Source organism: Pristiophorus japonicus, chromosome 1, assembly GCF_044704955.1.
Source record: "Pristiophorus japonicus isolate sPriJap1 chromosome 1, sPriJap1.hap1, whole genome shotgun sequence".
Classification (NCBI taxonomy): domain Eukaryota; kingdom Metazoa; phylum Chordata; class Chondrichthyes; family Pristiophoridae; genus Pristiophorus; species Pristiophorus japonicus.
Genome location: NC_091977.1, coordinates 51,243,513 through 51,268,914, shown reverse-complemented (window position 1 = coordinate 51,268,914; position 25,402 = coordinate 51,243,513). Strand labels below are relative to the sequence as shown.

Genomic DNA, 25,402 nt, shown 5'->3' with positions numbered 1-25,402 from the left:
AAGGTTTTTATAGCTCTACTTATTTGGAATTACTATATGTCACTCAAATTCGATAATGCATTGTTCTTGGTAGTGATTATGTATAGTTTTATAGTTATAGATCTGCATATTGGAAATTAATATAAATACAAATAATATGTACTCTATCAGCAGTATTTTTTTTAAACTGAAAAAAAAGCTCTAACATTATTTTCGACCCAGTAAATTCTGTTAAACAACCAACTGAAATTATTGCTTGATGTTAAACACTAATGGATAGCACTGACTGATTGCTTGGTACAATGTCTATACCAGCTGGACATTTTATGGAATATTAGTTCTTGCCTGTGTCGTGTTTATCTCTGTCAGCCTTTTTAACTCGGGCAGCGTATGTGACTCACATGAGATCAGCTAACAACTGTAAATTGGGTTGGACGCCAGAAGCATTAACTGTGTCAATTTTCAAATGTTCTATCACTTTGCTTTATTTTATCCCAGTGAATATTTTGTGAGTTCCTAATCTACCTTCAGAGCAAAACGCTCTAATTTTATGTGAATTTGAGCTAGATGGGGATAGGATAGATTAAAGCGTGATCATGGACGGTTGCCGCTATTGGCCTCGGCTGCCTAAGTGCAATTGTTTTCTTGCTTGGATGCTGGGACACGGCAAATAACGACATCGAAAATACTGGAAATATTCAGCAGGTCAGACAGCATCTATGGAGAGAGAATTAACATTCCCGATATTGACCAGGGTGGGTTTGGTAAACGGGGCGGGCAGAGTTCTGGTTTTGGTGTTAACTCCACAGCATGCATTTTTTTTCTAAGACAGCCTGATTGACAGGCTTGGCTTCCAGTTGGGCGGGGAACATCCAGGAGCAGGCCGCAGCCACAGCTATGGAGCCTGTAGCTGCTAGTGGGAGCGTGGGGAGAGGGGGGGTCTGATCCCCAACCCCGGGGGTCCAGGGGGGTCCAATCTCCGATTGGGGGGCCTTTGGATGTGGGGGGGTGGGGGTTCTAATGGGGGCAGGAGGTCCGATCCCAGGGAAGGAGAAAAAAAAGAAAGACTTGGATTTATATAGTGCCTTTCACGACCACCGGACATCTCAAAACGCTTTACTGCCAATTAAGTACTGTTGGAGTGTAGTCACTGTTGCAATGTAGGAAATGGGGCAGCCAATTTGCAGACAGCATGCTTCCACAAACAGCAATGTGATAATGACCAGATCATCTGTTTTTTGTTATGTTGATTAAGGGATAGATATTGGCCAGGACACCAAGGATAACTTCCCTGCTCTTCTTCGAAATAGTGCCATCGGATCTTTTACATCGACTTGAGAGCAGACTTCTCATCAGAAAGACGGCACCTCCAACAGTGCAGCACTCCCTCAGCACTGCACTAGAGTGTCAGCCTAGATTTTTGTGCTCAAGTCCCTGGAGTGGGACTTGAGCACAACCTTCTGACCCAGAGGACAACCTTCTGACCCCCCCACATCCAAAGGCCCCCCAATCGGAGATTGGACCCCCCTGGACCCCCGGGGTTGGGGATCAGACCCCCCCCTCTCCCCACGCTCCCACTAGCAGCTACAGGCTCCATAGCTGTGGCTGCGGCCTGCTCCTGGATGTTCCCCGCCCAACTGGAAGCCAAGCCTGTCAATCAGGCTGTCTTAGAAAAAAAATGCATGCTGTGGAGATCACTGAGCCACAGCTGACACTAAGTTAAGCGTAAGGGTTTATTTTGAATTACTACATATCACTCAAATTTCCACCTGCTCCTCCTGGCCCACAAGCAGCGCTGTCAAGGCACTTACCTTTTCTACGAAGATATCCACGCCTCCCTTGAGCTGCTGGGTTTCCCAAGGCCTGGGAAACCTGGCCGACCAGAGTTAAACCTGTAAAGCAGTTTAAATGTGAGGTTCCCAGCCTCATTATAATATTTAAATAGCCAATCCACCTCCTGGGAGCGGGTTGGCTTCCCGTTTCCTGTCCTGTCTCCGTTAAACCCGGAAGTGGGCGAGTTACAATCGGGTCTGTGACTTAACATTTTTTTAACATCACACCCGACCCCAACCCACCCGTTTTTGGGGGTATAACTTATGAACGTACTTATTTTTACTGCCAAAATGGCCGTCATGCTCCACCCTGGTTCTATGATTGGTCTTCTTGGAGGATAAGCCACACCCTGAAGTTTCATTGGAATGCGTAACTGAAACTGTCTATTCCAAGGTCTCACTGAATTTGCAAATTGTAACTCGATCCACTTTGACTTCCTGAAGCGACAGAGGACAGAGCTCCTCAGAAGACAGCATAGGGCAGCCAAAGTCCTGTACCCCAGTCCAAGTAGATCCCTCCCCCAGCCGAAATCACGCACTCCAGTCCAAGTACATCCCTCCCCCAGCCAAAGTGCCCTACCGCAATCCAAGTGCTTGCCTCCCCCAGCCAAAGTGCCTTATCCCAGTCCAAGTCTACCCCCCTTCCACCCCACCCCGCCAGAGATGGGGCAGGCATTGTGTACGGATTGTTAACAGGTTTATTGGGTATGAAGTAAATAGTGACTGTGTCGTAACTTCTGGATATCATCCACTCCAACAATATCCCTTGTAGGGGGGTTGTAAGACCGTGATCGATCTTCCCTGAGTTCCCTCTCTCCCCTCCGATTCCCCCCTCCCACCCGTGTCTCTCTCTCGCTCTCTCTCTCTCTCCCCCAGTCTCTCTCACTCTCTCCCCCCCCCAGCCTCTCTCACTCTCTCCCCCGCCCCCAACCTCTCTCACTCTCCCCCCCCAGCCTCTCGCACTCTCCGCCCCCCCAGCTTCTCTCACTCTCCCCCCGCCCAGACTCTCTCACTCTTCGCCCCCCCCCCCCAGCCTCTCTCACTCTCCCCCCACCCCAGCCTCTCTCACTCTCCTCCCCCAGCCTCTCTCACTCACTCCCTCAGCCTCTCTCACTGTCCCCCCCCCCAGCCTCTCTCACTCTCCTCCCCCAGCCTCTCTCACTCACTCCCTCAGCCTCTCTCACTGTCCCCCCCCCCAGCCTCTCTCACTCTCCCCCCCCAGCCTCTCTCACTCTCCCCCCCCCCGCCCCCAGTCTCTCTCACTCTCCTCCCCAGCCTCTCTCACTCTCCGCCCCCCAGCCTCTCTCACTCTCCACCCCCCAGCCTCTCTCACTCTCCCCCCCCCCCCCCAGCCTCTCTCACTCTCCCCCCCCCGCAAGCCTCTCTCACTCTCTCCCCCCCCCAACCCACCCCCAGCCTCTCTCACTCTCCCTCCCAGCCTCTCTCACTCTCACCCACCCCCCCCACCAGCCTCTCTCACTCTCCCCCCACCAGCCTCTCTCACTCTCCCCCCGCCCCCAGCCTCTCTCCCCCCCCCAACCTCTCTCACTCTCCCCCCCCAGCCTCTCTCACTCTCCCCCCCCCCCCAGCCTCTCTCACTCTCCTCCCCCCCAGCCTCTCTCACTCTCCTCCCCCCCCAGCCTCTCTCACTCTCCTCCCCCCCCCAGCCTCTCTCACTCTCCTCCCCCAACCTCTCTCACTCTCCTCCCCCAGCCTCTCTCACTCACGCCCCCAGCCTCTCTCACTCTCCTCCCCCCCCCCCGCCTCTCTCACTCTCCTCCCCCCGGCCCCTCTCACTCTTCCCCCAAGCCTCTCTCTGCCTCTCGGCCCCAGGCCCACCGCTCTTGGCCCCTTGTCGGTTGTGGGGGGGGCCGGAAGAAAGAGAGTTGGGGGAGGGAAGAGGGCTGGGGCCTGAGCGGGCGAAGAGAATCAGAGCCTCAGGTCCTGCTTCTCGGCACCACGTGAATGGAATGATTCGGGCTGGGAGTGGATGGGGGCGGAGCTTGACAGAGGGCGGGGCTTGTTGCATGTCTGTCAAAAAAAGTGCAGTGCAAATAGTTACATCGTAAAATTATCCGCAACGTTTCAGATCGATGACCGTTCATCAGTTCATTCTACATCAAATCCACCTAGCCGCACTATTCCCATATCCCTTGATTCTCTTAGTTCCCAAAAATCTATTGATCTCTGTCTTGAGTGTACTTAACGACTGAGCATCCACAGCCCTCTGGGGCAGAGAATTTTAAAGAATCACAAACCTTTGCATAAAGAAGTTTCTCCACATCTCAGTCCTAAATAGCAATTTATAAAGGAGATAGGGAAGTGGAAGGCCTTTCACCCATCCCCATGTTGAGAGCCAGCATGTTCAGCTCCCTCCTGCCATGGCACTAAGCCCATAACCTACAGTTGAGAAAAACAAGGGGTGAATATATAAAATTCTTAAGGGGCTTGACAGGGTAGATGCAGGGAGAATGTTTCCCCTGGCTGAGGAGTCTAGAACCAGGAGTCATCAGAATAATGGGCTGGCCATTTAGGACTGAGATGTGGAGAAATGTCTTCATGCAAAGGGTTGTGAATCTTTAAAATTCTCAGAGGGCTGTGGATGCTCAGTCGTTGAGTATATTCAAGACAGAGATTGATAGATTTTTGGATACTAAGAGAATCAAGGGATATGGGAATAGTGTGGCTAGGTGGATTTGAGGTAGAAGATCAGCCATGATCTTATTAAATGGCGGCGCAAGCTTGAAGGGCCAAATTGCTTACTCCTGTCCTATTTCTTATGTTCTTATCCCTTTGTTTCCTCTAGAATCAGAATCTGGCTTTTTATGTACTAGTTGATGATCTCATCTGTGGAGGGTGGTATTTATTTATGATGAGATGTTCTATCTACTCCTCTAATCAATAAGGTTCTTCCATGTTGAAGTTAGTGTTAATAGTTTATTAAGCATACAGTACATGCAATACAACTTAACATATATTTAGCATAAATTTGTTGGGAATGCAAACACATTACAGTTCTGAGCTCGGTATACATTGATCAAACCTGTTACGAATCCAACATATCTGAACAAAGATACATTTACCCATTTCTCTCACTGCTTCTCAAACTTAAGCCTAGGTTTGCAGCAGGAAGTAAGATTTGACACAAGATAGCTTCCTTCATTAAATCACTGAGAAAATTCCTCACGTACAAGTCAACCAACTGACTGACTTCTGATACTGGAGAATGTGACATATGTATGCATTGCAATACAGACTTAAAAAAAATATTTAATTAGTTTTGTAATTATCTTTATTTTTAAATGCCTTCCTTTACAGGAACAATTGGATGAGCGTGTGCAAGCAGCAGAAGAAAAGGCAGCCAGAACTGAAGAATTTGTGTCAGAATTAGAAGATGTTTTTAATGCTGTTGAGGCGAGTTATTATGCATACAATAGTAAGATTTTCCATTTTGAATTCAATAATCATATAATACTGGGCAGGAAATCACAATGCCACCCTAAAGTTAATAAAAACAATCTGTACATGTTCAATTTTATTCTAGCTCCTCAGCAGCACATATTGTGTGTTTGAGGAGATGTAGCATTAATGATTGCATGTTCACTTTTTATTTTATTGTGGAAGAATACAGCATGGCATAAGTATTGGTTGTATGGTAGGGAGCAGTGATTTATCAGAACGTAAATCACTGGGAGATATTCAGTAGATCATAACCAAATTATTACAGGCATGGCTCTCAATACCCCAGTAAATAGAACTATAGAGGTTTAGAGCACAAAAGGAACTCATTTTGCCCTGGTGTCTGTGCTACTTCTTTGCTATGGCAATCCAAATTTAATCCAACTGTCCCAATACTCTGCTTTAAATTTTTATCCAATTTTCACTTAAAAGATGCAATGATCTCTGCCTGAATCGCTCCCTGTGACAAAGCATTCTATTCTCCTAAACTCTCTCCTCACACTTACACTGCTAATTTTAAATTGAAGATTCTTTATCACTGATTCCCCAACCAGAGGAACTAGTCTTTCACTATTCATTAACAAAATTCTTCATGGTTGAAAAAAATTATTAAATCTCCTTTTAGCCTTCTCTGCTCCTGTAAACGTAGTCCCACTGTCTCTTCTTATAGCTACGGGTCCGGATTTTGCGAGATTTGTGACCGGGTTTTTGCCGTGATTTGACCCTCCGCAGCGAAAACCCAGTCGCAAAGCCCAGACGGGATCCTTGGGTACCTGTTTGCGACGACACTTCCAACTACCTTTGGGAAGAGGTGCGCCAACGTGCAACGACGTGGATTGTGTTTGCGATCAACTTTCGGCTCTCTTCCGACCCGTATGCCATGCCCAGAATAGTGACAGGTCAAACCTGTCAGGGCAGCCCTGCCAGCAGCAGTAAGTATGAAAACCTACTAAAAAGGTAAGTTAAAGTTTTTATTTTTTTGCAGTGATTACTTAGTTAAGGATCTTGTACATTTTTTGGAATTTTTTTTCCCCTCCCAAGGCCTCTCTCGCAGCGCTCCCGTCCCGGACTAAAGTTGCCGAAACTTGCGTTTTTGCACCGCGAATGAGTGTGCAACACCTCCCTTACCAATGTGCCAGACGTAAAGGCCAAAAGTTTGGCTAAAAATGGTAGTGCAGAAAAAACGGTAAGTTTCAAGTATCGTTACCGTTTTCGCTGGAAAAACCCCGAAAGACGAAAATCCGGCCCAAAGTTTCCCATCCCTGGCATCATATTGGAGAATCTATGCTGTTTGCTCTCTGTGGCTTCAATGTCCCTTCTGTAATGGGGCAGCCACAGTACTCTTACTATGGCCTAAACAATGGTTATATTAATTCATCATTACTTCTTTACTCTTGCCCCGATTTATAAAACCCAAAATACTATTGTTTTTTGTGACTTTATCTACCTGCACTCACACTTTCAAGGAATTATGTATTTGAACCCTTGTTCATCCACACCATCTTTCCATTAAATGTATACTCCCATTCCTTGTTTTTTCCTTCTCACACTTTAGCCACATGAAATCACATAACCTATCCATCCAAACAGAATATATTCTCTTCATTATTTGAAGAACCTCAACTCAAAGCATTGCACTTTTCCAATGAAAAAGCCCCAGTTCTTTGAGCCTATCCCGATAACTAAGAGCCTGAAGTCTAGGTATCATTCTTGTTGCCTTCCTCTGAGCCTTCTCCAGCGCCTCAGTCTACCCTGCTATGTGCAGGGATCAAAATTGAACACAATATTTTAGAGGTGGCAGCATTAAGACCCTTCTATAAGCTAGATATCAGCCTTCCAATTTTATATTGAACAGTCCTAATTGTCATATCTTCGGCGAGCACACAACACAAAACCTGTAAGGTGGCTGCAGGTTCCGGAATCTTCTGATCTGCTGGTCAGGTAACTTTATTCAACAGCACTAGCTGCAGTAACACAGGCGTCCACTGTGTGGAGCTACAGACATTACACGTCTCCCTCCTTAATGAAGAAGTTATTATAACAAACAATCATCATACATAACTTGCATGGTTATACATAACAAAGGATATGGACTTATTTTGTCATATTTACAAATCAAGTTTAACCACTTGTTTTCTGTTTCGAAGAGGATGCTTTTGCTCTCGAACAGAACCTTCCAAACATGGTGTCGAATTTAAACTCATTTGAGGCTGATCCTGAGCGAAGTTTTCCTCCAAGGGATGCCCTTGATTTCCATTTGAACTCTCTCTAATTTCAAACTGTTTGTTTTCCTGACTCAGACTCAGACTTAAATTCTGACTTTCTCTTGGATTTGTTTCAAGTACATTGGATGTAGGATATGCTACTGATGTATCAAAATGATCTGATGAGCCATAAATAATTGAATCACTCCCACTCTCAATCACTTCCATGTTTGTGAGTAAAATATGGTCAATGTGAACAAACCTAACCTGTCCATTATCAAAACATCTTGACCAAATATGTGCGAGGACCACATATCTTCACCACTCTTCCTGGTAACCACTTTAACCATTTATGGTGATGGTTCTTCACTCTCACCTTCTGATTTAATTTCACACTTCTCTCTTTTACTCTACCTCTATCATGATTCTCTTTCTGTCTTAATTGTGTCTCTTCTGTGGACTGTGCCAAGTTTGGCTTTAACAACGAGAATCTGGTTCGTGGCTGTTGTTTGAGAAACAACTCTGCTGGTGTTCTACCAGTAGTTGTGTGAGGAGTATTACGATACGCTATTAGAAAATTAGCCAATTTGTGATCCAACGACAACTGTCGTTTCTTTGGATTTGGATACAACATTTGTTTGATGATGGCATGTTTTACAATTTGTACAGTACGCTCTGCTGCACCATTCGAAGCAGGGTGGTACGGTGGAACCTTGGTATGTTTCACACCATTTTTGCTCGTGAACTGTGCAAATTCTTCTGAACTAAATTGTGGTCCATTATCCAAAACAATTTCTTCTGGGAGGCTAAATGAAGAAAATAATCTTCGCAAAATGACTGATGTTTTACTTGTTATTTTCCACATTGGAAACGCCTCAACTCACTTTGAATGGCTATCAATCACAGTGAACAATTGTTGCCCTTCTAGCTCAGCAAAATAAATATGTAACCTTTGCCACACCCTGGGAGGCCATTTCCATGGCTGTAATGGTACTGATGGTAGTTGCTTGCTTACCGATTGACATGTTGTACACTGACTTACGATATACTCTATATCTTTATCAAGACCTGGCCACCATAAGTAACTGTGTGCAAAACTCTTGGTTAAGCACATTCCCAGGTGCTGGTCATGGAGGTCTCCTAATAATTTGGACCTGAATTTATTTTGTATAACCACTCTTGCACCCCACATGATACGATCTTTATCGACTGATAATTCATTCCTACGAATGAAGAATGGATGAATATCTTTGTCTGTTACTTGGTTTGGCCATCCATTTGCAATATAATCATACACCTTTGACATAACTGGGTCATGTTTGGTTGCCCTGCCAATCTCTTCAGCTGTGACTGGCAGTTCATCATTGTATGAAAAATAGAACACCTCTTCCCTATCAGGTGTAACTTGTGAAGGGGAAGGCAATCTAGACATAGCATTAGCATTACTGTGATCAGCTGATCATCTGTATTCAATATCATATGTATATGCTGACAAAATCAAAGCCCATCTCTGCATTCGGGCTGCAGCTAATGTTGGAACTGGGGATTTTGGATGGAGGATTGCTGTCAGGGCTTATGGTCCGTAACGAGAGTAAACGTATGACCATACAAGTATTTGTGGAATTTCTTGATCCTAAAAATGAATGCCAAAGCTTCCCTTTCGATTTGCACATAATTACACTCACTGGCACTAAGAGTGAGTGAAGCAAAAGCAATTGGGCTCTCCTCCCCACTACGTAATGAATGATAGATTACTGCTCCAACTCCATACGGAGAAGCATCACATGCTAGCTTAGTCTCCTGAGATATGTCGTAGTGTACTAACATGGTACTCTCTACAAGTTGCTTTTACACTCCTTGAATGCTGTATCGCATTCTTTTGACCATTTCCAATGGACCTGTTTTTTCAATAGTTCATTCAGTGGATGTAATACTGTAGTCAAATTTGGTAGGAACTTCCCATAGTAGTTCAAAAGACCCAAACTTGATCAAAGTTCAGTGACATTTTTGGGAGTGGGTGCATTTCTGATTGTATCCAGTTTTTCCATGGTTGGATGTAAACCATCTTTGTCTACTCTGTACCCTAAGTTGTCCACTGAGTTTTGAAATAACTCACACTTGCGAGCACACTCGTACTCTGTGCTTCTCTAGCCGTTTGAGGACTTCATTCGATATGTTATTATGAATTTGCCTATTTGGTGCTGAAATTAGTATGTCATCTAAATAACATACTACCCCTTCAATACCTTGCAAAATCTGGTCCATTACCCCTTGGAATATGGCAGGGGTGGAAGACACTCTGAATGGTAGCCTATTAAATTGATATAGGCCTAGATGGGTATTTATAGTCAAGCATGACTAGTTCAAGCTGTAAGTAGGCATTCGTAAGATCCAACTTTGAGAAAATCTGACCCCCTGTCAATATTGTGAACAAAACTTCTATACTTAGCAATGTATTGGAGACATTACCCTCTAGAACCTGGTTTACGGTTACTTTATAATCACCACACAATCTTACCTTATCATCGGATTTAGGTACAACAACAATGGGTGTAGTCCAATTTTACATCGATCTATCTTAGAAATAATGTTCTCAGTCTCTAGTCTTTTGAGTTCTTGCTCAACTTTCTCCTTGAGTGCATATGGTACCGAACGTGGCTTGCAACAAACCGATCTAGCATCCTTCTGTACCCTGACACTCGCCTTGAAGCCTTGGATCGGACTGCCCGTTTCGCAGAACACCTTCGGATAATTCTTGATGACATCATCCTTTGACGCAAATCTCGTTTCAACACGAATATTCTCACTCCAATCCAGCTTCAGTGATCCCAACCGATTCCTTCCTAGTGAGGCAGGCCTGTCTCCTGCCATTATTATTAGAGGCAAGCTCTGAACTTGATCCTTGTATTTCACCAGTATGATGATATGACCTACCACCGGAATGTTCTCTCCTGAGTAGCCTCGCAGCTCTATCTTGGCTTTCTCCAATGGGAAGTCCCGTAATTTGTCGAGGTATAGCGACTCCGGTACTACACTCACGGATGCACCAGTGTCGATTTCCTTGGGTATCTTGAATCCTGCAACATCTATGTGGATTATGATACTTTTTGAATCGCCGTCCATTAACCTTGTGCTCCTGATGACGTTTAACTCTAACATCTCCTCATCCTGTTGTTTTTCTTCCATGCTATGTAGTCTCTGGGGATTTCTACTCATAGCTTTGAAAGCTGGTTTACCCTTCAGTCGGCATGCCTTTGCAAGATGCCCAGTTTTCCTGCAGATGAAACACTCTGCCTTCACATATGGACAACTTTGAGCAATGTGTTGTCCCAGGCACCGATAGCAGGACGTTAATGCTCTGTTCCCATTTCCAGTTTCTGAGACTTTGGGGCCCCACCGCCTTTTACTTTGAACCTGCAGGCAATTCACCTCGGTTGTCTGATGACTGAAATTAGTATGAAATTCTTGGGAATATTGGTCGGCCATGCTCATCGACCTAGCTGTCTGAGAAGCTAAATCAAAAGTCAAGTTAGGTGTCGTCAATAACTTTCCTCTGATCGCATCAGTTTTCATCCCACAAATAAAGCGGTCTCGCAATGCTCGGTTCTGAAAGTCTCCGAAATTACAGTAAATAGATAGCTTTTTTAATGCACTGGTATTTTCTTCAGCCTTCTGATTTCGTATTCAGAAACAATAAGCAATTTCTAACGGAACGGAGCTGCAATGTATCTGTTTCAGTGTTGTATCCTTTGGCTTGTCAGGCACAAGCAAATTTATCAGCATTTCATACAACTCAACCCGGCCTCAGTTAAGAATATAGCTCTTTCTCGTTCCAACATCGCCTGGTTGTCTTCATTACTGGGGATTTCGATATTATTTGCAATGAAAAACATTTCTATCCGATCCACATACGCTCTGAAACTTTCATGGTCGCGTTGAAATGCCTCCAAAAGCCCTATCACTCCCACAGGGGCAGCCATTTTGACTCTGGCAGTTTAACCAAATGTGCTCGTAATTTACCTCGGATTTGTAGCTGTCTCCAAAAACAGAGAAGCTCTCAAAGTCTCTCTGTCGGCTGGCTGAATCCTTCACCAACAAAAATTTCAGCTTTGTATTATCCGATTACATCCCATTCTCGTCACCAAATGTCATATCTTCGGAGAGCACACAACACACAAGATGGCTGCAGGTTCCGGAATTTTCTGACCTGCTGGTCAGGTGACCTGCTCTTTATTCAATAGCACTAGCTGCAGTAACACAGGCATCCACAGTGTGGAGCTACAGACATTACACTAGCTATATGCCATAACACGCTATTTGGTTTACCTTTGACCTCGCCACATTGCCTGTAGACCTTCAATGTTTTGTCAGCTGTGAATCTCAAGTTTCTCTCCCGCTCTACAACTTTAAGCAGGTAACACTGCATGCATGGTATACACATAGCTGAAATTACCCATTTTGAATCTATTTAATTTTATCTTTACGTCTCTTTTGTTAACTGAAATTGAGAAACCTGTGCTTCTTACAAGAACTGGAAATGTACTTGTTTCAAGTATATGATCTCTTGTAGATTTTGTAGAATATGGGTGGTATGATGAGACTCAGTACGTAGGAACGGGAACAAACATCATCGTGGACTGGAAGGTGGCCGTGCTAATTTCATTAATGGTCAAGTTCTTTCTCTGACAATCACAGGAAAACTGTACCAAAGAGGAGAAATGTCTTGAGGAGCAGCACGAAGAAGTAATGAAGTTGTTGCTGTTGCAGTACACCGAAATGTCACAGGTCCTGGAAGAGGAGAAGAAGGTGAAACTGGAGCACTTGTATGACCAGATGGTCCATTATCGATGTAACATTGATTCTGCGAAAGAAGCTGTTGAGAAGACGAAGGATAGTATTCAGCTCGATGATATGGCATTCCTAAAGGTATGTTTACAGAGATTTCTTCATATTGCTGATCCAGTAACATTGCACAGTGCTAAGATTAGGAGCTTCATATTTAACTGTTGAAAACTCGATTACTTCTTTAAAAAAAAATACCAGAACTACAAACTTTGGATTTTTCTTACAAAAAGCATGAGCTGAATGCCGCAGATGATATTCGAAGACAGTATTAGAAATATTTTGTATGCTGTGAATAAAGTTATGTGCTGAATGAGTTAACCAAGGGATGATTTTGTTTGTAGCTAATGTGTTGAAGAATTGCCATGGTTTATTCTGCCTTGAATTCACACTAGTCCTGTTGTACACTAATTGCTAACAGATGTATATCTTCGTATTAATCATTGCTGTCACATGATTGCATGCACCAGAAGATTTGGATTTATGATTCAATAACGTTTCTAACAAGCAGCAATATGTGTATCATTTCTGTACACCCCTTCCAATCAGTAAGGCAGTAGTTGTGGTGCACTTTGAAACATGAATGCCAACTTATTTACTAAAGTGACCATTATAAACTCAGCACAGTTTGCACATTTTGTATTTTAATTAAGTTGCTTACAAAACAAATTTTGCTGATCTGGCCTGGTACACTTTTAAGCATGTAAATGATGATGTTATTTGATTTGTACCCGATATCTCTGGCTCTCCCTTCTCTGTCACTATTACAGATGAGCCAACCAGCTGAGGCTCAGTGGCTGGGTTTGATCCAACTTGAACTCCTAAGTCTGTCAAACTCAATGCTCGAACTGGGTACTTGACCATAAATCCTCATCAAATATCCCTATCAATATGTCTTTAAACTACTTCAAACTACTACAAGGGAGAACCAGTGGATGTGGTGTATTTGGACTTTCAAAAGGCTTTTGACAAGGTCCCACACAAGAGATTGGTGTGCAAAATCAAAGCACATGGGATTGGGGATAATATACTGACATGGATAGAGAACTGGTTGGCAGACAGGAAGCAGAGAGTCGGGATAAACGGGTCCTTTTCAGAATGGCAGGCAGTGACTAGTGGAGTGCCGCAGGGCTCAGTGCTGGGAACCCAGCTCTTTACAATATACATCAATGATTTAGATGAAGGAATTGAGTGTAATATCTCCTAGGGTTTGCAGATGACACTACACTGGGTGGCGGTGTGAGCTGTGAGGGGGACGCTAAGAGGCTGCAGGGTGACTTGGACAGGTTAGGTGAGTGGGCAAATGCATGGCTGATGCAGTCTAATGTGGATAAATGTGAGGTTATCCACTTTAGGGGCAAAAACTCGAAGACAGAATATTATCTGAATGGCGGCAGATTAGGAAAAGGGGAGGTGCATGGTTCATCAGTCATTGAAAGTTGGCATACAGGTACAGCATACGGTGAAGAAGGCAAATGGCACGTTGGCCTTCATAGCTAGGGGATTTGAGTATAGGAGCAGGGAGGTCTTACTGCAATTGTACAGGGCCTTGGTGAGGCCTCACCTAGAATATTGTGTTCAGTTTTGGTCTCCTAATCTGAGGAAGAACATTCTTGCTATTGAGGGAGTGCAGCGAAGGTTCACCAGACAGATTCCCGGGATGGCTGGACTGACATATGAGGAGAGACTGGATCAACTGGGCCTTTATACATTGGAGTTTAGAAGGATGAGACGGGATCTCATAGAAACATACAAGATTCTGACGGGACGGGACAGGTTAGATGCAGGTAGAATGTTCCCGATGTTGGGGAAGTCCAGAACCAGGGGACACAGTTTTAGGATAAAGGGTAGGCCATTTAGGACTGAGATGAGGAGAAACTTCTTCACTCAGAGAGTTGTTAACCTGTGGAATTCCCTGCCGCAGAGAGTTGTTGATGCCAGTTCATTGGATATATTTAAGAGGGAGTTAGATATGGCCCTTACGGCTAAGGGGATCAAGAGATATGGAGAGAAAGCAGGAAAGGGGTACCGAGGGAATGATCAGCCATGATCTTATTGAATGGTGGTGCAGGCTCGAAGCGCCGAATGGCCTACTCCTGCACCTATTTTCTATGTTTCTATGTACGCTACCAATCCTGACTGTAACCCCTGATATAACACTGACCCTCCACTGCCAATTTGGTAGGTTACCTACTTGAAGTTCCTAAGATTGAAATAAGGTGCTCAAAAGTTACTTGTCATTGTCTTCTTAAGAATAAATGGGCTGATAATGTAACCTTCGATGCCCGTAGTGCTGCTGCACACTGGGAGCCAGTGGCCCACATTACATGGCACCTGGCATGTGGCAATCAGCCATTGTATGAGAAAACTCTTCCCATAGGTTGGGTCCTTTAGCTTCAAGAGGAGTGACCTGCTGCCAGTAGCTGCTGTGTTTGTTTGCAGATATTTCTGAGCATAATTTGTATTTACTTGCTATATGTTAATTTGGTCAACTGCATTGCAAGGCAAGTTCATAAAACTAGACCTAATCTGCCTTTTAGAATGTTGACCTGCTTCCACTCTAAAAGCGATCAGCAGCTCTTTAATAGTTGATGGTGTCAGATATCTCACCTGCCCAACTCCAAAGGACTCCCAGTGATTCATGCCCTGTGCACTGGGCGAGTTCTGTTAATATTTAATGGAGCTGGCCTTGCGAGATCATCTCTGTTCAATGCAGCTGTGTTTCTTCCAAAGGGTAGGGGTCCAACTTCCATTACCCTGGGACCACCCTAGCAAACCCATGATTTATTTTAGACCTCATCTTTTCTTTTGCTTTACCGGTTGGCCTCTATTCCGTGTCCCAGCTGTTAATGGATCTTTCATGTCTGGCCTGATGTGTCTTGTATCCGTTGCAGGTCAACTAATAACGCTTTTCATTTGACCTTGCGCACAATAAATTTCTTAGCAAGTACACAGTTTTGTTTGGCTTGGATTGCTTCTCATCTTAAGTTTGCAAAGCGAAAGTGCATATCAACCATGTCATTGCCTTTCAATGCAGTCAGAGGACATGTCGAGGGATCGTGCATTTCCATTAATGACTATTAAGTTACTTCTTCCAGGTGGACGTCAAAATACCGGGGAGCATTTTAACTCGCAGTGGGATTTCCGACGGAAAGCCGCGCTACAAGTTAATATCCCGTCCGCCCGCAGCAGAATAAGGCCATGGTAATGTTAACCACCAGGCTTTATTAACATGCCGCTGGACTACTTCCTGCTCGGAACAGGCGGGAATTGGGGGGAAATGTCTGCTAGTCTGTGGAAATTCGAGTAGCCCTTGGCTCTCGGCCGACATTATGGGGATGGGGCAGTCTGGTGACATCTTGTGGTAGGGAAAGGTGGGGAATCTGGAGGCATAAAGTTTCCTTTTGGGACCTGGAGGAGCATCTGCTCCTCCTGGCCTCACAAAAGAAAATAGCATTTTTACCTTGATTGGCCTCTTCTGATAGGCCTTCAGCTGGTGAAAGTTCCCATTGAATCTACTTCCATCACCATTACAGGCAGTGCATTCCAGATCATAACGGTAGCACTATCCTTCTGTCACAGCAGTAATCCCGTTAGGACAAAATGTTGGCTAAAGTGTCCATTGTATAAAGCATGCAGTAAAGCCTGAAATGTCCACCAAGGAAGTGTACAGCATTACAAGAAGACACGTGATAAAGCAGCAGCTTGCTCGCTCAGGCCGAAGTTAAAATTGGAGTCAAGGCCCAATGACACCATCAGACTCTGATCTACATATTTAAAGAAGGACCCCGCTGGCTTTGGGTGGGTGGCTGAGCCACCAGTCCAGAAATAGCGGTAAAAATTCAAAATGGCAGGATCCGGGCAGGACATCGACAGCTAGGATTTTAACTTCTTACCCGTCTGGTGTCCGCTCGGCAGGTAGATTAAAATCCACCCATTTCAGTGTGAATGTGACAAATGAGTACCCATCACGTGTCTTGTAATACTGCAAACTCCCTTGGTGGACATTTCAGGCTTTACTGCATGCTTTATACAATGGACACTTTAACCAACATTTTGTCCTAGTGGGATTACTGCTGTGACAGAAGGATAGTGCTACTGTTATGATCTGGAATGCACTGCCTGTAATGGTGGTGGAAGTAGATTCAATGGGAACTTTCAAAAGGGAATTGGATATATACTTGAAAAGGAAAAAAATTGCAGGGCTATGGGGAAAGAGCAGGGGAGTGGGACTAATTGGATAGCTCTTTTAATGAGCCAGCACAGGCACAATGAGCCGAATGGCCTCCTTCTGTGCTGTAAGATTCCAATTCAAAATCCTCACCCTCATATATTTAAATCCCTTCATCACCTCACCATCACCTCTATCTCTGTAATATTTTCCAACCCTACAACTCCCCCTCTGAACTTTCCCTTTGACTTCCCCCATTCTCTCTTCACCCCATCATTGGTGTCCGAGCCTTCAGTTGCATTCTAGAATTCCCTCCCTAAACCCCTCCGGCTCTTTCCTGTTTTTAGACCCCCTTAAATATCCAGCTCTTTGTCCAACCTTTTGGTTACTCCTCGTAATCGCTCCTTCTTTGGCTCAGCATCAACTTGTGTCTGATTGCCCCTCAGTGAAGCGCCTTTAGGTATTTTGCAATGTTCAAAGTACTATATAAATGCAAGTTGTTGTTGTATTCTCTATCTTGCTATTCCAACATTGCTTACATAATCTGAATTTTCTTTCTAAAATGAAACAACTTGTAACTGATGTGCTACTGATCATATCTCCATTTTATTGCAAGCTAAAGTTCATAGAAAATACTAGTGCTATAACAAGAAAGAACTTGAATTTATATAGCACTTTCCACAACATTGGACATCCCAAAACGCTAAACAGCCAATTAATGACTTTTCAAATGCAGTCACTATTGTAATGTAGGTAAAAACCACAGCCAATTTGTGTACAGCAAGGCACCACAATCAGTAAGAAAATAAATTACCAGATAATTTGATTTTGATTATGTTGGTTGAGGGATAAACGTTGGGCAGAACGTTGGGAGAACTTCCCTGCTCTTCTTCAAATAATGCCATGCGATCTATTACATCCAACTGTGTGGACAGAAAGGGCCTCCGTTTGACTCCTCATCTGAAAAACAGCACTGTACTTCCTCACAAGTGCACTGACATGTCACCCAGATCATGTTCTCAAGTCTCTGAAGTAGGGTATGAAACCACAACCTCCTGATCTAAAAGCCAGGCTGTGACCACTGAGCAAAGGCTGAGACCATCTTAAAAAGAACTAGAAACCTTCAGATAATCGAATAATTGAGCCAGATCTTTGTGCATTTTGCTGATCTCTGTTTGCAGTCTGGATTGAAATTGATGCATTCAGTCACTTTATTTTCCTCTGTTTAATTTTTTGGCTAATTGAAATGTTTATGCTCCATATTACCTTAATTGAAAGCAGTTAGGTATACAAAATGTCAGTCATTAAATGAGATGTGGTTAATTTAAAGCTAATTTAATTCCCTGTAAAATCTATGTGTGTCAGTTTAGTGAAATCACCTTTGTCAGATATTTAATCCCTACTGCAGTTTAAAGATGTGAAATTTGAGTATCCTTGTGGAATGTTTTATGTTTCAACAAGGTACTTTTTCTCTCTGTTTAAACTCTCATTTCTCCTTCTCCTCCTCATCTACAGTCCTTCAGGATGATCAATGACAGGTACTTTTGGACTAATCTATTTATGCTCTCTTTAATCAAGAATGCTGTTTATACAAATCTCACAGTTGATCAGTGCCATTACAGTGAAAAACTTAATAGCCTTGAAGTTCCTGATTGATGTGTGTGGGATGCTGTTAACACTGTACTAACCCTGTTTGGGCTACAGGAGCCTTTCTACAATGTACCAGCACTAAGTTTCCAATATAATACGAGGAACCCAACGTTTATAGTTTCCTTAGTTTCCTTTTATATATGTATTTGGAGGAAATATGATAAACAAGATAAAATAAACTGCAATATTCCAAATACAAAAATAATTTGCTAAGCTGTGTTGATAACAGTTTACGTTCCCCCTCCTACATCGTTCTGACACTTTTCCACGTATGTGAGATCCTGGTGTTAGTGGATGTGTGGTAAAGGTGTAACCAGACAGTTTTGGATTTCATCTTTTTCTCTAATCCTCGCAAACCTTTATTCTTCAGGTATTGAATTTTGAGATTACGGCTTATAAAATTGACTTGATTGGACTCTTGGATCATGCTCCAATGATTCTGGTTCTTGCAATGTCAGGACTCCTAAGGTGATCAAGCCAACAAAAGTCTGTGTGATTATCCCCTATGCTTCCACAAAAAAAGGAAGCAATGGCTTGCTAGTTTCAAGGTAACCCACATAAATTAGAAGATCACAAGATAATTGCAAATGAGGAAGGCCATTCAGCCCATCTTAATCCTTTCATCCAGAAAGATCCCAAAGTCTCCTGATTTCAGCATCAACTGTTTCTTAAAATATTTCAAAGTTTTGCCTCCACTATGCTTCCTGGAGATTTATTCCACACATTGATCACTCTTTGTATGAAGAAGAATTTCCTGGCATCAGTTGTAAATTTACCTATTACTAGTTTGAATCTGTGCCTCCTTGTCTCACTCTCCACTTAATTTAAGGTAATATTCTGGATGTACCATTTCCATTCCATAACTACCTTATGTACCTCTATAAGATCATCTCTCAGGTGCTTATCTTTTAACTTGAAAAGCCCAAGCTTCTCCAATTTTTCCACATAATTCGGGCTTTTCACCAAAGGATGAGGCTCTTGGCTCTCTGCACAGCCTCCAGTGCTTGTGGTTTGGTGCACAGAACTTGATGCAGTATTCAAGGTGCGGTGTGACCAAAGCACTATCGGAAGTCAAATCACCCTCACAGTGCTATTCAGAACTACTGAATTCTCTCCCTCTAGCATGCCTATGTAAAGCTCCATTACTATGGATGGGACGATCCATGCTCTAAGCTCTCTTCAGACAAACCAGGTTCCTAGGCTAGATGGTTTTTTGCTCAATTTTACAAAATGATGACCCGGAATTGGCTCCCCTAGTCCTGAAAGTATCTCAGGAAATTACTAATACTGGTTCCATCGCCAACACTGATCTCTGTTATTTTGAAAAGGATATCAGAGTGTCTCCTAACAGCCTATTTTTCTTTTGAATTGTATCTCCAAAAATCTTACAAAATCCTTGCAATTTGTCTAAATGATTTCGGGTCATCATTTTGTAAAATTACTTCACCCTGGTCTGAAGGGTTTTATTTGTGGAAGGTACTATTATGACAGATTCTCAAAATCACTTGCCTCAGATAAATCTAAACACTGAGAAAGCCTTTGATAAAATGGAGTTTTATAGTCTTGGGAAAGCTGCTGCCTGATAGATCTTCTTGTTATGCTCTCATTCCTACTAACCATCCCTAATGGAATTGCATCCTCTTTATTTGATGTGTTTTCATGCACTGGGCAGGGTTCTTTGGCTACTGGAAAAATCATTGGTGTCTGTTTTTCAGGCCATCTTACTGCATTGTACAGCTCAAAGTATTAATGTTAACAATCAGTAATCTATTAGGGTAAAGTCGGGACAATAGCAGCTTGGTGACACAGCATGTTAATGTACTGATGTGCTGCCGCAATGAATACTAGGCTCCCAGCAGTTCTCCACACAATATCATCTTGTTTTTAGTTGGGCCAGCAGGGGATGGGGGGGTGGGGGACAGTGGTACGTAGATAAGGCGCTTCCCCTGAGGTAGGGATGTTTTCAAGGTGAAACAGCTAGTGTCCCTCATGTACCTCCTTGTGATTGGCAGAGACCTGATAACAGATTGTCTTCTTGTCTCTGCAGTCAGCAAATAAGATGAGATATTGAGGTCATGAGAAGGTGGAAAAGTAGCTTACTCTGTGGAGACGGGGGTGGGGTGGGGGGCGGGGGGGCTGAACAACGGTGAAGAGCGAGGTGAGTTCCAAAAAAGATGGAGTGTTTGATTAGGCTTGATTAGATTATTTATGGATATGAGGTCAATATCCTCTGTGGCCTTCATGCCATTGAAGGTGATGTGTGCAACCTGGACCAATTTACTTTCCAAATAAAGAAGAATTTTGATGTGATGCCTAAGTTGTGGGTGAGAGGAGTAGCTTGATTAGATTATTTGTGGATATGAGGTCAATATCCTCTGTGGCCTTTGTTATGTCTTTAGATGCTCTGATAATGACTTCACGAGGCAAAGTATTGCTCTTGAACTTTAGTGACCTTAGTCCGTTTAATATAACTCCAGAGTGAGGATATCACATGGTGGACTCCCTCTTATACCTGGGTACCTGTGGTGTACAGGTGACCCCTGGATCTCCATCAGTTGCGCCCTCTGGTGGTGCCAGCATAGTGTATACAGTGTGAACCTTGTTGATGGTACCTCTGGTAAACAAGTTTCCATCTTATGCAACTATACAGTGACTACACAGAGAGTATATCTATAGTGTACATATATAATAACCTTCATGCCATTGAAGGTGATGTGTGCAACCTGGGCCACTTTACTTTCCAAATAAAGAAGAATTTTGATGTGATGTCTAAGTTGTGGGTGAGAGTAGCTAAATGATCATACAAACATCTTACTTTGTTTTAAAGTTATGATAGACGCCTGCTGCTAATAACCAGCTTATTCAAATTGTTGAAGAGGAATTAGAATAACCGATCACTCAACGTCTATTTACACAGTGTCATTTCTGCCTTGGAGGCTGCAATTTCTCTGGATCTGAAGCCAAGCTGGTGCTCCTCTTTTGAAGATCTCGCTGTCAAATCTGCAAGACCTGGATTTGAGTCACTGAAAAATTTGCCGGGTACGGCTATTACTTTTTAATGGCTGTTTAATGTTTTCACCATAGAGATGTTGCTCCATGTTAGTTACTCCAGTTACAATCGGAACTTGTCAGTTTGAAGAGGCTGAGGAGGTGGGAAAAATAACTTACAATTGGGAATGGGAAGAAAGGGATGAGTAATGGATTTCCAACTGGGAGGCAGCTTTATTATACTTCCTGTCGCCTTACAGCAAGCAGTGACCTGAATTTGCATATATTTCTATACCAGTTAAACTACCTTCTCCAAAGTTAGGGAATCATGGTAAAAGTCCCCCAGTGACTCAGTAGGTAAATGCACAGCCTATGTCATACTGAGCAACTGAGATTCCATGTTTGATCCCTGGATCGCGCTGAAGTATCAGTGAGACGGTATATTTTTTATGGAGTGCCTCTTTTCCACAAAGTTTCACATGGATTTATGAACTTTTGTGTAAATCATCAGGTCACCATGGGGAACAAAAGTGCATGCTACATAAAACTGAACATTCTAGTTATCAGCCAAGGTGGTGCAGGGCTGCTAAATTGTGCTAAGTGCTGCTGGGTTAGAGAGGTGAAATTAGCCAGCGTTCCTGCTCCCAATCATTATCCAGTAACAGTCACTGGAAATTGTGTGGTACGGATATTGGGTAAGGGCAGGGTCAGATTGTGGTGCCTTCCATGTTGAATAGCGGGATGGCAGCGGCACCGGGGGCGGTGGGGGGGAAACCATTCGGCCTGGGATAATAGCGGCACAGGGGGTCGGGGCCATTTGTCCCGGGATAGTAGCGGCACTGGAGACGGGGGTGGGGGGGGGGGGGGCATTCGGCCCGGGATAGCAGCGGCACTGTGGGGGGGGGGCATTCGGCCCGGGATAGCAGCGGCACTGTGGGGGGGGGGCATTCGGCCCGGGGTAGCAGCGGCACTGGGGGGGATGGGGGGAGCCATTCGGCCCGGGATAGCAGCGGCATTGGGGGGGGGGTGCATTCGGCCCGGGATAGCAGCGGCACTGGAGAGGATGGGGGGAGCCATTCGGTCCGGGATAGCAGCGGCACTGGGGGAGGGGGGCATTCGGCCCGGGATAGCAGCGGCACTGTGGGGGGGGGCATTCGGCCCGGGGTAGCAGCGGCACTGTGGGGGGGGGGCATTCGGCCCGGGGTAGCAGCGGCACTGGGGGGGATGGGGGCCATTCGGCCCGGGATAGCAGCGGCACTGGAGAGGATGGGGGGAGCCATTCGGCCCGGGATAGCAGCGGCACTGGGGGGGGGGGTGGCATTCGGCCCGGGATAGCAGCGGCACTGGAGACGGAGGCGGGAGGGGGGGGGGCATTCGGCCCGGGATAGCAGCGGCACTGGGGGGGATGGGGGGCCATTTGGCCCGGGATAGCAGCGGCACTGGAGGGGATGGGGGGGGGGGGGCATTCGGCCCGGGATAGCAGCGGCACTGGAGACGGGGTCGGGAGGGGGGGGGGGGCATTCGGCCCGGGATAGTAGCGGCACTGGGGGAGGAGGGCATTCGGCCCGGGATAGCAGCGGCACTGGGGCTCTACAATTGCTTATGTCCTACTGCTGTATGTTTCACTTTGCAGCCTCAGCCTTTCAGTGTGTCCCTTGTTACCCTGGCAACCTTAGTTTTTCAGCGCAGACCTTAAGCTCCACCCACAGAGCTTAAGGACAATCTGCGCCGCTCCCAAATGAAAGTTTATTCCGGTGAAACTTGCAACTTGTTTTTTGGTGCAATCAGCCACTAAAGAATCGGACGTACCTTTACAACTGCACCAAAATTCGGCCATGTGGAAAATTGGCCCCTCTGTATCTACCACATTGAATCCCTTAATCATTTTAAACATCTCAATTAGATCATCCCTCCAACTTCTAAACTCAAGGGAATACAAGCCAAGTTTATGCAACCTGTCCTCATAATTTAACCCTTTAAGCCCTGGTATCATTCTGGCGAATCTGCACGGCAGTCCCTCCAAAGCCAATTTATCTTTCCTGAGGTTTGGTTCCTAAAACACATCATAGTACTCCAGAAGTGGCTGACCAAGGCTTTGTACAATTGAAGCATCACTTCTTCTATTTTGAATTCCAACCCCTTTGAGATAAATGCTCACATTCTTTTTTGATAACCTTTTGTACCTGTGCACTAGCTTTTAGTGATTTGTGTTCTGGGACATCCAAATCTCTTTGCTCCTTCACAGCTCCCTCATCTCTCCCTATTATGAAAATATTCCAATTTGTCTTTCTCAGATTTAAAGTGGATGATCTCACACTTCCCCACATTGAACTCCATCTGCCAAAGTTTTGCCCACTCACTTAGTCTGCCTATCCCTTTGTAACTTCCTGCTCCCGTCCACATAACTACAGTATCTCCTAACTTGATGTCATCCGGAAACTTATATGTACAACTCTCTATTGCATTATCCAAGTTATTAGCATTTTGTGAAATTCTGAGACCCCAGCACAGATCTCTGGGAACACAATTTTTCACATCCTGCAGATTAGATCCCAACTCTCTGTCTCCTATCCCTCAACCAATTGCTGACCCATGTCACAAAATTCTCTTCAATTCTGGATGCTCTCATTTTTGCTAATATTGCCTTATCAAATGCCTTTTGTTAGTCCATGTAGACAATGTCCATAGACACTCCTCTATCCACCGTGCTAGTGATCTCCTCGAAAAATTCAACTAGATCAGTCATACATAACCTTCCCTCCATAAATCCTTGCTCTCTTTGATCAACTGATACTTGTCCAAGTGCTCAGTCACTGTGGGGGGGGGGGACTTTAACCCCTAAAAACAGGTGGGTTGATGTCGGGTTGGGAGGTTAAAGTGTTAAAAACCTGAAGCCCCAACCCAATGTGCCTCCAACCCGCCCCTTCAAGTTTTAACGGAGCCAGGACAGGGGGCAGACCCCCTGCCAGGAGGCACTGGATAGCTTGGATTTAACCTCAGACACCCGGGGTCGGGACAACCTGTGGTTGCGGCCTCTTCTCCAGCGTTCACCACCCGACTGGAACCCAGCCTGTCAATCAGCCTGACTTCTGGGCGGGAAACCTGTCCGTGACATCACGCACGCTGTGGAGTTAAAACTCTACAGTGTGCGGGGAAGCCGTGCTCTATCAGACTCCCCCCCCCCCCACGGCGGGTCAAAATCTTCAAATTACAGCCTGTGTCTTTGAAGATAGATTCCAGTAACCTCCTCACAGTTGATATTAAACGGACTGGTTTGTAGTTACCTGCTTTCTCCCTCCACTCTTCAATAATGGAGTGACATTTGCAATTTTCCAATCGAAAGGCCTAATTCCTGAATCTGGAGAGCGTTGGAAAATTCTGACTAATGCATTTAGAATGTCCTCACCTATTTCTTTTAATATGCTGGGGTGGAACCCATCAGATTCCATTAACTTTTTTAAAATTGTATTAAATTGATTAAGTTCCTTCGTTTGACTTATTTTTAGCTTATTTTAAGCTGTTGCTGCCCTTTAAATCCTGCAACAACATGCTATTCACCTCCTCCCACCCACCCCCATCCCATGGGGTAACTGGAGGCACTTCCAATGTCTGGAGCATACACAAAATATTCTAATGACGCTGAGTCTGGAATTTTGGCAGGGCCAATGACCATGACTTCAGACAAGTGGTGCTCGCCCTACTTCCAGTCAGGCTTGTGCCCCACTTTGAAAATGTCTCTGCTACTTTCTGAAGGACTGGAGAGTCAAGGGTGGCAAACTATGATCTTGTTTTTAATCCCCTCTCCCTCTGATGGGCGGGAGAGAGTTGGGGGGCAGTGGGGGGGGGTTTAAAATATCCGGATCGGGCAACCTGATCCCATTTCCGCCCCTTTAAAGGGCATAATTCAGGGCACAGACGAGGCTCCGGCAAAAGGCAGGCCCGATGACATCATCAGCGCCACGACTTAGATTTAGCAGAAAGTGGCCCGAACTGGTGGATTTCTGACAGCAGATCCGAGGCTCACAAAGGCAAGTGGCTTTTTCAGCACTCCTCGTCGGCCAGGAGCCTTGCCGGGATCTTCAGTCGTTTCCGGCCTCTTCCAAACCCTCCCCGTCACCCCATTAATGTCGGGCCCTGTGACTCAATGGTTTTAATGTGACACTTTAACAATTCTCAGCAAGGTGCACACCAAGCACTTTAACCTGTTGCATTGAGAATTGAAATAGAGAAAAGTGCAACTCAGAAGATGACAATTTTGATGGGGGTTATTCGTTTCA

The 25,402-nt window shown here is 44.7% G+C and overlaps 1 protein-coding gene across 1 annotated transcript in view; it reads left to right on the top strand.

Moving 5' to 3' along the window:
- Positions 1-25,402, top strand: part of LOC139263520 (cardiomyopathy-associated protein 5-like) — a 120,181-nt gene that overhangs the window by 49,381 nt on the left and 45,398 nt on the right. Inside the window, exons 3-6 of the mRNA XM_070879734.1 lie at positions 5,130-5,225; positions 12,170-12,400; positions 18,003-18,025; positions 21,055-21,176. Coding sequence (XP_070735835.1) covers positions 5,130-5,225; positions 12,170-12,400; positions 18,003-18,025; positions 21,055-21,176 — 472 coding nt within the window. The remainder of the gene's footprint in view (positions 1-5,129; positions 5,226-12,169; positions 12,401-18,002; positions 18,026-21,054; positions 21,177-25,402) is intronic.